Raw genomic sequence first — 13,509 nt, forward strand, 5'->3', positions numbered from 1 at the left:
AAGTCGAGAGTAGAACTGTGGGTATTAAAGATGATAAAGAAAGGTTGGCTAACAAATACAAAATTACAGCTAGATAGGAGGAATGAGCTCTGGTGTTCTGCATCACTGCAGGGCAAATATGATTAACTATAATTTACTGTATATATTTGAAGAGGTAGGAGAGAAGATTTTTGATGTTCACAACACAAAGAAATGATAAATGTTTGAGGTGATGGATATGTTAACCACCTTGATCTGATCACTACACATTGTATACATATATCTAAATATCACTCTCTGTACCCCACAAATATGTACAATTATTACATGTCAACTAAAAATAAAAGGAAAAACAACACAGATGGAATCATTTTAACAAATAAAACTTGAGAATAAAAATAATCATAAAGGAAATATTGTAATCATCACATCTGATTCCTGTGTCTATCTCTTAGCTGGTTCCAAATTAAAAAGAAAAGTAAAGGATTGTGAATTATTGACTCAAACTCAATTATATTATTATGTTTATTTTGCAAATGAGAAAACTAGATTTGAGAGAGGATGAGCAATTTACCCAAAGTCACCAAAATCTAAAGTATGTGGCAAAACAGGCAGTCAAACAGGGACCCCTCACTAACTCAGAAGTCTACATTTTTTCTCACATTCTTATGTGCTTGTCACTTATACTCATTAAAAATAGGCACATTCCATCAACATTCTCTAGTAAGAGTCTAAACACCCTGTGTAAGATACAGGGAAGGAAAAGGAAATGGAACTCACATTTTCTGTGTATCTATTATGTTCCAGACATTGTCCTAAGCCATTATTTACATTACATACTTTAATCCTCACAAACACCCCCAGGAACCTGCAGCAAGTTCAGTGAGAATCAGGTATCCAAAGCTCATGTGCTTTTGATTTACTAAGTTGCTTTTGACGACCAAATATTAGTCTTCCAAATAATCAGGCTGTTAAATGTAGCGTGTTTACCAACAGCATCAGTGTATCTGCTTGATTCACACACTTACTGAACAGTTCTTTACGATGGCACACAACACGACATCCACACATAGGAACACCCCTGTCCGGCCTATGCCAGCACTGCAGTGAACAACCATGGGTCCCGTAAGGTGGCTCTTCCTTGCATAACGAATATATTTTATGAAGCTATCTGCTGAGGCAGGAGTGCCATGGTCTGGCCACTTGGTGAACTGCAACTGTTTTACAGAGTGACTAGTTCCCGTCTGTAAGAGAAAGAAACAGAGCGAGAAAGATATTTATTGATTTCTTATATTAGAGACCTCACGCCAACTTCTAATATTCAAATGATAATAATAATGGCTATATGGTATTACCTTGGTATTATATAGAACTCTCAAAAAGTACTCAAATCTCTTTTTGATGTTTATAAGAATTCTGGAAGTTGCTAGGAATAGAGGTTTTCTCTATTTTACAAAGAGAGCACAGTAACAACAATAAAAATACCAGTATTAACAGGTAACAAAAATTAAGCACTTGCTGTGTGGCAGGTACTATGCTAGGGGCTTCACATGAATTCTCTCCTTTAATCTTCACATCAACCATGTGAGGTAGGCACCATTTTATCTCCATTTTACAGATGAAAATTTAAAGATGAGGGGGACGAGAGATGTATGCTAGGTCAGAAGGTTCACACGTTTAGAGCTGGAACTGTAATGTAGGTGTCTTGAATTCTAATCTACCGTCATTCTTCTGTACCATGAGGCTGCAGGAAACCAAGATTTCAAAATGCTTAGAGTGAGAGATGGATTTTCATGTTAGGAATAAGACCAAAAGGCAAGGTATCTTAGTTTAGAAATGACATATGAAATTTAATTAAGACATACAGGTGTCTGACAAGAGAGGCACCAATCTCTTCCAGCGATGAAGACAGGGTAGTCAATGACCATGAGAGTAGATTGTGGGTCCCACTATTGTGCTGAGCCCCCTTGAAGTGGAGTCATGAAACTCTTCCCAGCATTGTCAGCTAAAGCACTTTGAATTTACCTATATCTCATCCAAAGGGATCATGACCCTTTCCTCAATGTGGGGCCCTTATTTTACCACACATGGGACCCTAATGGAAGAACTCAAAATGAGTTTCTCACTTCTTCTCTGCTTCTCCCGAATGCACCTCTTTTTCCTTAGTTTCCTGAATAAAGATGCTAGTGCTCAAGCTCTATTCTAATCCACAGTGTTGACTGAAATTTGTGATAGTTAATTTTATGTGTCAACTTGGCTGAGCCCTAGTATCCAGATACTAGGCCAAATATTATTTTGTGTCTATGTGAAGGTATTTTTAGGTGAGATTAACATTTAAATTGGTAGAATTTGAGTAAAGCAGGTTATTCTTCACAAAGTGGGTTGGCTTCATCTAATCAACTGAAGGCCTTAAGAGAACAAAAACGGACCTCCCATGAGCAAGAAGGAATTCTACCAGCAGATTGCTTCTGGACTCAAACTGCAATTCTTCCCTGGGTCTTCAGCCTATTTTCCCACCCTGCAGATTTGCCAACCCTCCACAATCACTTGAACCAACTCCTTAAAATTAATTTCTCTCTCTGGATCAGTCACATAACCTGTATTCAGGGATCTCAATGTTATACTGCTAGAAAAAAACATATAATCACATATTTTGTTGCTACTGTAAATGTATGGGTCAAACCTCAGCATCACTCAGCAACCCTTTTCCTGGTGATTGTGCTCCAATCAACTTCTTTGGTGATGACTCCAAAACTCACCATTCTCTATAAGTTTCCTGTTCAACTCCTATTCCCTTCACTCTTGTTAACACATGTATCACCTACCTGCCAACTGAATCCACTAGAGCAATCTAACTCATTGTTTCTCCTATAAACCATTCCTTTTCTGTTTTCTAAGTCTATTAGACCAAGAAATCCATGAATTATTCTAGACCAATGCTTCTCAACAGAACTTTCTATGCTGAAGCAAATGTCTTAAATAGTGGCAATACAGTAGCCACTATCAACATGTGACTAATAAGCGCTAGAAATGTGGCTACTGCAGGTGAGGAACTCGATTTGTTATTTTACATAAATTTAAATAACTTAAATTTAAACTTAAATATCCACATGTGGTTACTGTATTGAATATATTTTCAACCCCTCCTCTGTCACTTATAAATCATGAGTCATAAGTCATGTATAAGTCTCCCAATTTTACCTGCAAAACACTTGCATCTGTGCTTTCCACCCCCATGCCAACAGCCGTAGTTGATCATGTCACTTACTAAAATCCTTCAATGTCTCCCAATTATCTTCATAATAAAGTTCATGCTACTTAGCTGAAACTTAAGACATTTCACATTCTAGCTGGCCCCTGCTTACTTTTGATAACCTCATCTCATCTTTTATTACTCCCTGGCACTGAACTTTTACATTTCAGAAACACTTAACTACTTACATTTGTCTCTACATACACCTTATGCTATTTTATATTTTGATCATCTACTTTCTCCCTCCATCTTTCTCATTTGCATAATTCTCAAAACAAATACCACCTCCTCCAGTAAATCTGTCTCAAAACCCCAAGTAAAGCTAAGTATTTACCTTCTGAGCCCCAAAGTGCCCAAGATGTATCTCAACATTATCACTGAACATGGTAAGTTAGGTATCTATCAGTGAGTGTACCAACCTCTCCACTACTTGGTAAGTACTGATAGTGTCTGGCCCAGTGATTAGCATACCTTAAGGACTCAACACGTATCTGCCACACTTGGCAGAGGTAGGTATAATCCAGAATCAGACAACTTCAACAGTCACTCTCCCTGCCCCATCTCTCTTTTCCAATTTTTTCTTCTCCACAGAATCTGGTTAAGGAGAAGTAGAAGTGGTGGTGGCTTCTGGTACCAGGGATAAGTAAAAAGTTACTTTAAGAAGTATCATCGATCTATTTTCCATCCTACTGCTAACTTCTAGTTCTAAGACATCTGCTTATGTGGTGAAACATATATCTAATACTGATGTTTAAAAACTTACGGACTTCTCCACAACTTGAAACATTCGAATGATGAAATATTGAAGTATCTGGTAGTTCTCCAGGAATACACGGAAGTGTTTCAATTCCAATGGCTTCTTCAGAGAAATGGGCCAGTAATGGTAGCATTTGATAATTCCATCTTCTATCTCTCTGGTTATCATGGCAATAACATTCGAATTATTTTCCAATACCATTTGCCAAAAGTCATCTATGGTGCTCAGCAGTGGTCCTTGAGTAGCGATATAAAAATACTCTTCTCCACAATTGACTATTCTAATATAACTAGCATTGATGTACTCCTTGCTTTTTCCAAGAGGAACGCGTGTTGAATCATCTATTACAGAAACAGAAACATCTGGTAGATAAAGGTGGGAGATACGTCACACCCAGACTTCATGAAAGGATTTCACACACGTAAATCCATGTATCTCTTTGACCAATACAGAAGATGGCCTAGGAGTTTCTTTTCAAAACAGTTGAGTCCACGAGTTTAAATTATTTCCTCCCTGAAAACTATTGGCATGACCGAAGAACTGTACAATTATGGGATGTTTATTTTTCAGATCAGTTTTTAATAAATACAGAATGATATCATTAGCATCCAGGTACTTTTGGAAATTTCTGCTAGAAGTGGCATGGGCAAGATTAAGTCAAGGGAAGTATCCTCTAGTTTGCAACTGAACACAACAGAGGAGAAACTCTTTGTGGGAGTAAATGAATGGTATTCTCCTGCAAATCTGAAACCTGCAAACCCAGAGCAGCAGGGGCCAGGGGAAAAAAAAAATCTGATAGTTGACTGCAGACAAATTCTAGAATTAATGGAATTCCACCAGTGTCCCCAAACTAGACAGCCATATTTTATGTCCATTCTCAGCCTTCATCTGGTGATGGGACATGTTATTCAAAGCAAAGATACTGTGGCAAAAGGATGCTACCAAGGGGATTTGCTCCAAGTAATATGGGACTCATCTAACATGGACTGTTATAACAAATATGAGAGGGAAAACCAGCTATTTGACCTACTAAGCTTTACTGCTCCAGGAGTTCCTTCTTCACCTGACACAGACATCTGAAGCTCTGGTTCCACCACCATCCCCACATTGAGAGCAGAAACACACACAGCAAAGGAGGCCCTTCTCTGCCATGCAGCTCTCTCACCAATAACCTCTCCTTACTACTCAGAATCACATGGACCACTTATCGAGTAAATATGCTGACAAGACCTGAACAGGCATTTATATAATATCTGGCAGAACTCTTCTCAAATTTTAACATAGCACACAGAAACTTTCCCTTGTAAATATGAATGAACAGAAAAAACAGCCAGGCGCAGTGGTTCACACCTATAATCCCAGCTACTCAGGAGGCTGAGGCAGGAGAATTGCTTGAACCAGGGAGGCGGAGGCTGCAGTGATCTGAGACTGTGCCACTGTATTCCAGCCTGGGTGACAGAATGAGTGACACTCCATCTCAAAAAAAAAAAAAATTGCTAGATATATAAAGATACCCGGTATTTCAAAAAGGGAGCCCATTCTAAAAAATCACAACAAATATTCTCCTTTCTATAAACGGTGATAACACCTTAAAAACTCCTATTTGTATATTAAATAAAATTCAAGAGAGCATTATTTAAAACAACACTTTATAACTATGTTTACTAACAAATATGTTATATTACTAAATTATAAAGGCGATAAACAATGGCTTTGTAGGGAGATCTTTCATCATATTTATGTAGATATATGATGATATATGTCATATAATAATAATAAGCCTGGCAAGTGTTCATCACAATGTTAGCAGTAGTTATTACAGTATCTAAACCGTATAAATTACTTGATAGTAAAAAAAGCATTTTTTAAATTTTGAAATGAGATTAAATACGTGAAAATTAAATAATCTAAAATAATAAAAGCTTGATTTCATATAAAAGTCACAATCATTCAACTCAAACTCCGAAAGCAGGAATTGAACAGAAAACCAAATTTGTGTTTAGAAAACCAGCTTAAAAAATTTTGCCAGAACTCAGAAAAAAAAGATTAAAAAAACCTACAATAATGATTAAAATGCTAAAAGACACAGTGCATACAAGGGGAATATAAAAAAGGAATTTCAGAAGCAAACTGTGGAATTCACTGCAGAAAAGAAATAATTCAAGTGATCATAGGAAAGCTCCCTAAACAGAAGCGGGAGTACTAACAGAATGCAGTGAAACATGCTTACCAGGTTCAAGCAGCACGATATGCTACATGTATCACCTTGTCAACTCCAAAACAAACCGTTGAGGGAGATGCTACTATATTCATACTTTTCAAATAAAGAATCTGTACAAAGTAACTTGTTCCATATTACCCAGCAATCTTCTAGACTCCACAGACTAGGTAAATCTAGACCCCGGTCCAAAAATAATTCCATGCTCTGTTGTCCATCAAGGAAGACTCAAGTTTGCAGACAGAAAGGCCTAAGTGTCAGACAACATTAATGAAGAGAGCCACTAAGACCCCTAGACCAGCAGAGCATAAGGCCACAGGAACAGGAAGCAAAAATTATGCTAATGGATGACTAGGGGTAATGGCGACTGGTGCCACTCCCCATTTCCACCCCTTGATTCTTGAATCCTGGCTATGGTAGAAACAGCATCATATATTGGATGCTGACATGGGGCATATATAATCTCCTGAAGAACATTACCCCAGCCCTGCAAGGTACTGCCACCTAGCTTTCACTGTAATTGAGTCTTCAAAAGGCCATTCATCCATTCTATCAAGCCAGCTGCTTTGAGAGGATAAGGAATATGGTAACATAGTGGCAGTAAGGCCATTGCCACAAGGTATTTGCCACAGAGTGAGTTCTTTGATTACAGCAATGCTGTATGGAATACCATGATGGTGGATAAAGCATTCTGTAGGTCCACAGATGGTAAATTGGTGGAACCACTGTGTGCAGGGAAGGCAAATCCATACCCAGAGTTACTGTCTATTCTAGCAAGAAAAAAGTACTGCTCCTTCCATTATGGAAGTGGTCCCAGTGTAATCAACCTGCCATCAGCTAGCTGGCTGATCATCCCATGGAATAGTGCCCATCAGGTACTCAGTGTTGGTCTCTGTTGCTGGCAGATTGGACACTCAGCAGTAGCTGTAGCCAGGTCAGCCTTGGTGAGTGGAAGTTCATGTTGCTGAGCTCATACATAACCTCCATCCCTGCCATTATGGCCACTTTGTTCATGAGACCTATGGGCAATGACAATGACAGGGGTGGCTGGGGGAATAGTCTAGCTGATATTCAGAGAGCATGTCACTCCATTCATTTGATTATTAAAGTCTGCCTCTGCTGAGATCAACCTGTGGTGAGCATTCACATGGGATACAAATATCTTTGTGTTTGTGCCTATCTAGCAAGGTCTATTCACATGCCTCTTCCCCAGACCTTATTGTCACCAATTTTTCCAATCATGTTCCTTCAAATTCCCTGACCATCCAGCTAAGCCATTAAACATAGCCCATGAATCAGTATACATTTATACCTCTGGCCATTTCTCCAAGCAAAAAAAAAAAAAAAAAACACCAAGTGCACTACCCAATGTTCTGCCCACTGGGAGTATTTCTCTTCACCACTGTCCTTCAGAGATGTCTCAAAAAAGGGGCTGTAGTGCTGTAGCTGTCCTCTTCTGGTTGGTACCTTTATATCACGCAGAACCTTCTGTAGACCAGGTCCAAGTCTTCTCTTCTTCTGTCAGCTGATCATAGGCAACTCCTCATGAGGCAACAGGTGCAGGCTGAAGAGAGCAGGTAATGTAGCAGGGGTGGGAACAGTGAGCATTTGGGCAGCTTCTTCGTGTAACTTATTTGTGCCTTCAGGATCTGCTCAAGCCCAATCTTGTATCTACCACTTTCATGTGATGGTGGAGTGCTGCTGTGTATGCCCAACTTTATGGCCCATAGTTAAGCATTCTCTACTTAGTTCTCTATGAAGCAGTCTCTACCAAGGCCCAGTAGCAGGCCAAAAGCTGTTTCTCAAAAAGAGAGTCCGCAGAGGGTGGCAGGAATTTGCTCTAAAATCCTATGTGCCTGCACTGTGACTCATCTAAAGGGGTCTGCCAAAGGTCCAAACAGCACCTTTATCTGCCAATGACACTTCAAGCACCATTGGATTCGCTCGATCATACAGCCTACATGGCAGAGAGGCTTGCATGGCAGACTGAACCTGTTTCAGAGCCTTCTCTTGTTTTGGGCCACACTCAAAACTAGCAGCTTTTCACATCACTTAGTAAATGGACCAGAGTAGCACATCCAAATAAGGAATGTTTCCTCCAAAACGCCTAGGTTCACTAGCCATTGTGCCTCTTTTTTGCTTGTAGAAAGAGCCAGATACAATTTATCCTTCACCTTATGATTATCTCAACATGTCCCACACCACTGGACCTCTAGAAACTTCACTGAAGTAGAAGGCCACTGAATTTTTGTTGGATATATCTCCTACCCTCTGACAGACAAATAAGACTAAAGCATTTGCTACTTCTTGTTATTATCAGCACAATGTCATCAATGTAATAAACCTCTGTAATACCCGTGGAAGGGAAAGGTGATTGAGATCCCTGAGAACTAAATTACAACATAGGGCTGAAGAGTTAATACACCCCTGAGATAGGACAGTGAGGGTGTATTGCTGGCCCTGCCAGCTGAAAGTAAACTACTTTTGGTGCTCTTGATTAATAGGTATAGAGAAAAGAGCATTTCCCAGATCAATAGCCACATAGCAGGTATGAAGAGATGTGCTGATTTTCTAAGGCAATGAAACTATATCTGGTATAGCAGCTACAACTAGAGTCACCATCTGAGGAAGCTTACAATAATCCACTGTCATTCTCCAAATTCCATCTCTTTTTTGTGTAGGTCAAATAGGTGAGTTGAATGGGATGTGATAGGTATCAACATCACTTCATCCTTAAAGTCCTTGATGGAGGCATTAATATCAGCAATCTCTTCAGGAATGTAGTATTGCTTTTGCTTTTTTACTATTTTCCTAGGTAGAATCAATTCTACTGGCTTCCATTGGCCCTTTCCTGCCATAATATTCCTCACTCCACAGGTCAGAGAAGCAATGTGGGGATTCTACCAGTTGTTGAGTATGTTTATTCCAATTATTCATTCCAGGGCTTGGAAAATAATCACAAGATGGTTTTACGGACCTACTGAGTCCACTGTGAAACGAACTTGAACTAAAGCTCCATTGAATATCTGACCTCCATAAGCCCCTGCTTTGATTTGTAGACCACAGTGATGTTTTGGGTCTCCTGGAATTGGTGTCAATTCAGAGCCAGTGTCCAGTAGTTTCTGAAAGTTCTGACGATTTTCTTTTTCCAAATGTACAGTCACCCTGGCAAAAGGCTATAGATCCCTTTGGGGAAGGCTGAAAGATTAACAGTATACATTTTTAGCAGTGCGCCAGGGTCCTCCCTTTCATTCAAGGTGTTCTCTGTGTGTAAACTGGCTCAAGTCTGGGAAGTTATTGACTGGTTGTAATTCTCTGTTCCTATGGTTCAGGTTAGAATTTTGCTCACTTGACCTAGAACTCTTCTGCTTACACCTATCAAGGAAGAATTTAGTAGACGTCCCATCTAGTTCACTTCTAGGAACACCATGATCAACTAATCAACACCATAGGTCTCTATAGGTCAGACTGTTCTGATTGCTGCTTTGACTCTGCTGTCTATTACCATACCACACTCACCTTGCCTTTGGCTATCAAGTGCCACCACCTGGCCCTTATCTCTCTGGGATCCAATTATACCCACTGCATTCAGGTTTCCCAACTCAGTGGCAGCAATTTCCACTGCAATATCTGAGCTACAGAGAAGAACAATCACAGTATTCTTCAAGGATGCTGGGACTCTCCTCACAAATGTATTTCTCACAGTTATGAGAAAAGCACATCCTCTGGACCTCCTGGGGTGGGTGGGCAGCTCTTAAATGATAAACCCAATCTAATGTTCCAATCTCCCTAATCCTTTGGGTCCCTTCCTTCACAGTATATAGTATATCGAGGCAGTTCTGGCATTTTATCTTCATTTAGACTGGGCCACCTTTTGGTCCATTTAATACAACCAACCAAATAAACTGTAAGAGCTCTTTCTAACTCCCTAAGCCACATATTAAGTCCAGAATCTCTTCTTTGTGGTCCCATTTCAATAAATTCAGCCTGATCAAACACTAAGTTCCTTCCACCACTGTCCCACACCCTTAAAATCCCTCCCCACAAATATTTCCCAGATTTCTGTCAGTATAAATTGGAAAAATCACGTAGCTCTTTTGTAGTGTAACACATCTCCCCATGGGTCACACTTTGTACCTTACCTTTAAGGGCCTGCTGGGACTTGAGTCTAGTTATAGGTCTAGAAGCAATGAAGGATGGTGGCTGTGAGTCTCGAGAACAATCAGCAATATCTTGCAAGGCAACAAACTCAGGGGAGGTAATAAAAGTTTCCTCAGGTAAAGTAGCATTAATCTCCTCAGATGGGAGTGGCATGGCTGCTTTTACTGGCAAGGAAGACTCATCAGGGTCAAGGGGTTCGATACACCCAGCTTTATAAGGCTCTTCATATATGTCTCCACCCCAGTTTTCAAGATCCCATTCCTTCTCAGTCAATGCCCTCATTTTAACAGCAGACACCCTAAAAGGGTTGGGGATTCAATTTGCACTGTAATTCAGCCATTTTCAGGATGAGATTTTGGGTTTGGTTTTAAATAATCTTAGTTTTGTTGTTATAAAATATAAGAGTTTCTTTCAGGGCAGAAAGAGAAACTTTTGGGTTATTCATGCGGCACTTGAGCTGGGAAATTTAATCCCTAAGATCATCCTTTCCTTCTCTGAATTAGGAGTAACTAGCCAATCTCGTTGTTCTCATGAGAACTCAAGAATGTTCTAAGGTATCAAATACAGACACCCAGAACCTTGCTTCTTGTAAGTGTCTGAATAGGATTACCTAATGGCGATACTTTGCATATCTCTACTGTCACATTACACTATGAATTATTAATACTCTATTCACTGCTGAAAAGTCATTAATGCCTTTACATCTTATCAGATTAGGGAAGTAATTCATAAAACTCATCCTTAAAATTCTGTTCCTCTAGAATTTCTCTCAGTACCAAATTCTATTACTCTAGATTCTCTAGATAAAAAGAATCAATAGACTGTATATATACAGTGAGAAAGATTTATTTTAAAGAACTGACTCATGATTGTGGGGACTGGCAAGTCAATATCTGCAGGGTAGGCCAGCAGGTTAGACCCCAGGGAAAAGTTGACACTGTAGTCTTGAGTACAAAGGCAGTCTGGAGGTAGAATTCCTTCTTCCTCTGGAAATTTTAGCCTTTTTTTCTTAATGACTTCAACTGACTGAATGAGGCCCACTCTCATTATGGAGGCTAATCAGCTTTACTCAAAGTCTGCTAATCTAAATATTAGTTACATCTTTAAAAAATACCTTCACACCAACATCTAGATGAATATTTGACCAAATAGCTGAGTATCATAGCCTGGCCTAGTAGACACATGAAATTAACCATTAAACAAGCTAAAAATTTTAGTAGATGATTTGAAGGAGGAAATTGTTTTAAAAACTTAAATTAGTTTCCTATAAGACCAAGTGAAAGAAGAAAATAAGAATAAAAATGAGAGAGAGAGATAGAGAAAGTACATGCAAAACTACAGAGGTAGAAGAAGTAACGAGAAAAGGTTTTACAAGATAGAACCAAGAGGCAACCCTAAAATTCATAGAAACTAAAAAAAAAAAAAAGACAAGAGTAGACTGAAGAGTAGAAATTACAGCTAAAGTAAGATCAATTAAAGGGTTTATTTGTCTAGGTAAGAATGATGGAAATGAAGCACACCTGGTAACATTATTTAATTCCAGGAAAATAGTTAAAGATTTTGAAATAAAAGAACATATTTCTCATGAAGAAAAGGAGTCAGATGGCCACTACAGTTCTCATCTAAAACACTGGAAGGAAGAGGACAGTGAAGTAACACTCGGGAAAAAAAATGAGAAAAAAAAAGAACTAAAACCCAAGATTCCTAAAACCAACAAGGATATTCATTTATCAGGATTAAAAAAAAAAAAAAAAAAAGAAAGATAAAGGTAAAGTTTGAGACTGCATCAACTACTTATACCCATCTCCAATCAAACAATTAATTCATCCGAACAGTGATTTCAAATTAAGGGAAAAGGGAAAGAAAATGAAGTAACAGCAACAAATACTACAAAACATAGTTTCATATCTATAAGAAGAATGACGAGAGCCAGGCATTTCAGCTACTTGGGAGGCTGAGGCAGAAGGATCACTTGAAGCCAAGAGTTTGAGACCAGCCTAAGCAAAAGCGTGAGTCCCTGTTTCTAAAAAACAATAAATGAATAAAAAATTAGCTGGGTATGGTGGCACATGCCCATCCCCGTAGTCCCAACTACTTGGGAAGCTGAGGTGGGAGGATTGCTCGAGCTCAGGAGTTTGAGGTTTCGGTGAGCTATGATTGTGCTACTGCACTCCAAGTAGACTCTGATTCTTATAGAAACAAAACAGCTGGGTGCGGTGGCTCACGCTTGTAATCCCAGCACTTTGGGAGGCCGAGGTGGGTGGATCACCTGAGGTCAGGAGTTCGAGACCAGCCTGACCAACACGGAGAAAACCCATCTCTACTAAAAATACAAAATTAGCCGAGTGTGGTGGCACATGCCTGTAATCCCAGCTACTCTGGAGGCTGAGGCAGGAAAATCGCTTGAACCCAGGAGGCAAAGGTTGCAGTGAGCTGAGACTATGCCACTGCACTCCAGCCTGGGCGACAGCGAGACTCCATCTCAAAAGGAGCAAAAAAAAAGGTTTCTTGAAATAGAAAACAAAACAATGTACAATAAATACAGTGGTGGTTAGGCCTGGGTTTGAATCCCAGATCTCTCTCCTATTTGCAGTGTGAATGTGAGAAAATTACTTAATCTCTTTTAGCCTTTCTGTAAAACAAGGACACAAACATACTGACACCTCAGAGGTAGGTTGTTGTGGGGATTAAATATTACTACCCATAACAGACTTAAATTATGGGTTAATTAAATTATTGCTTATTAAATTAGTAATAAGCAATAGTAATAAACATATTAGTATTACTACTACTACTATTACTATTAGTGGGTGGTAGTAACAGAAACAAACATACAGCAGCCTCAAGAAGTACAGAAAGAAGCTTGTTAAATCTCTGCCTTAAAGAGCTTGTTTTCCCATCTATCTACATTATAATGCTGAAGTGTATGAAAATTTTTTTAAAGCGTAATATACCTTTTGCACTCACAAACCACCTTTTTAACAGTTTATGGAGGTAAAACTGTCATACATGTGCACCCATGAGACCACCAAAACAATAAAGATAATTAAACATCTCTATCAGTGCAAAACTATCATCATGCCTCTTTATAATCTATCCTTCTTGCTCTCATCTTGCCCCAAGGCAACCACTGAGAGGTTC

At 39.2% G+C, this 13,509-nt stretch overlaps 1 protein-coding gene across 8 annotated transcripts in view; it reads right to left on the minus strand.

Moving 5' to 3' along the window:
* The window catches only part of PTPN20 (protein tyrosine phosphatase non-receptor type 20), a 90,978-nt gene that overhangs the window by 13,745 nt on the left and 63,724 nt on the right, over nt 1–13,509 (minus strand). For 5 of the 8 annotated variants that reach the window (XM_024253646.3, XM_054522260.2, XM_054522261.2 and 2 more), the window contains 2 exons: nt 3,996–4,330; nt 1,008–1,223 (listed from right to left, as the gene is read on the minus strand). The exons of 1 other annotated variant lie outside the window; for it this stretch is intronic. In XM_024253646.3, coding sequence (XP_024109414.3) covers nt 1,008–1,223; nt 3,996–4,330 — 551 coding nt within the window. Of the gene's footprint in view, nt 1–1,007; nt 1,224–1,288; nt 1,724–3,703; nt 3,860–3,995; nt 4,331–13,509 lie in introns of those variants that run through there. 2 more of the 8 variants (XR_008510408.2, XM_054522264.1) reach the window with 2 other exon arrangements.

The sequence above is a fragment of the Pongo abelii genome, chromosome 8 (assembly GCF_028885655.2).
Source record: "Pongo abelii isolate AG06213 chromosome 8, NHGRI_mPonAbe1-v2.0_pri, whole genome shotgun sequence".
NCBI classification, from domain to species: Eukaryota; Metazoa; Chordata; class Mammalia; order Primates; family Hominidae; genus Pongo; species Pongo abelii.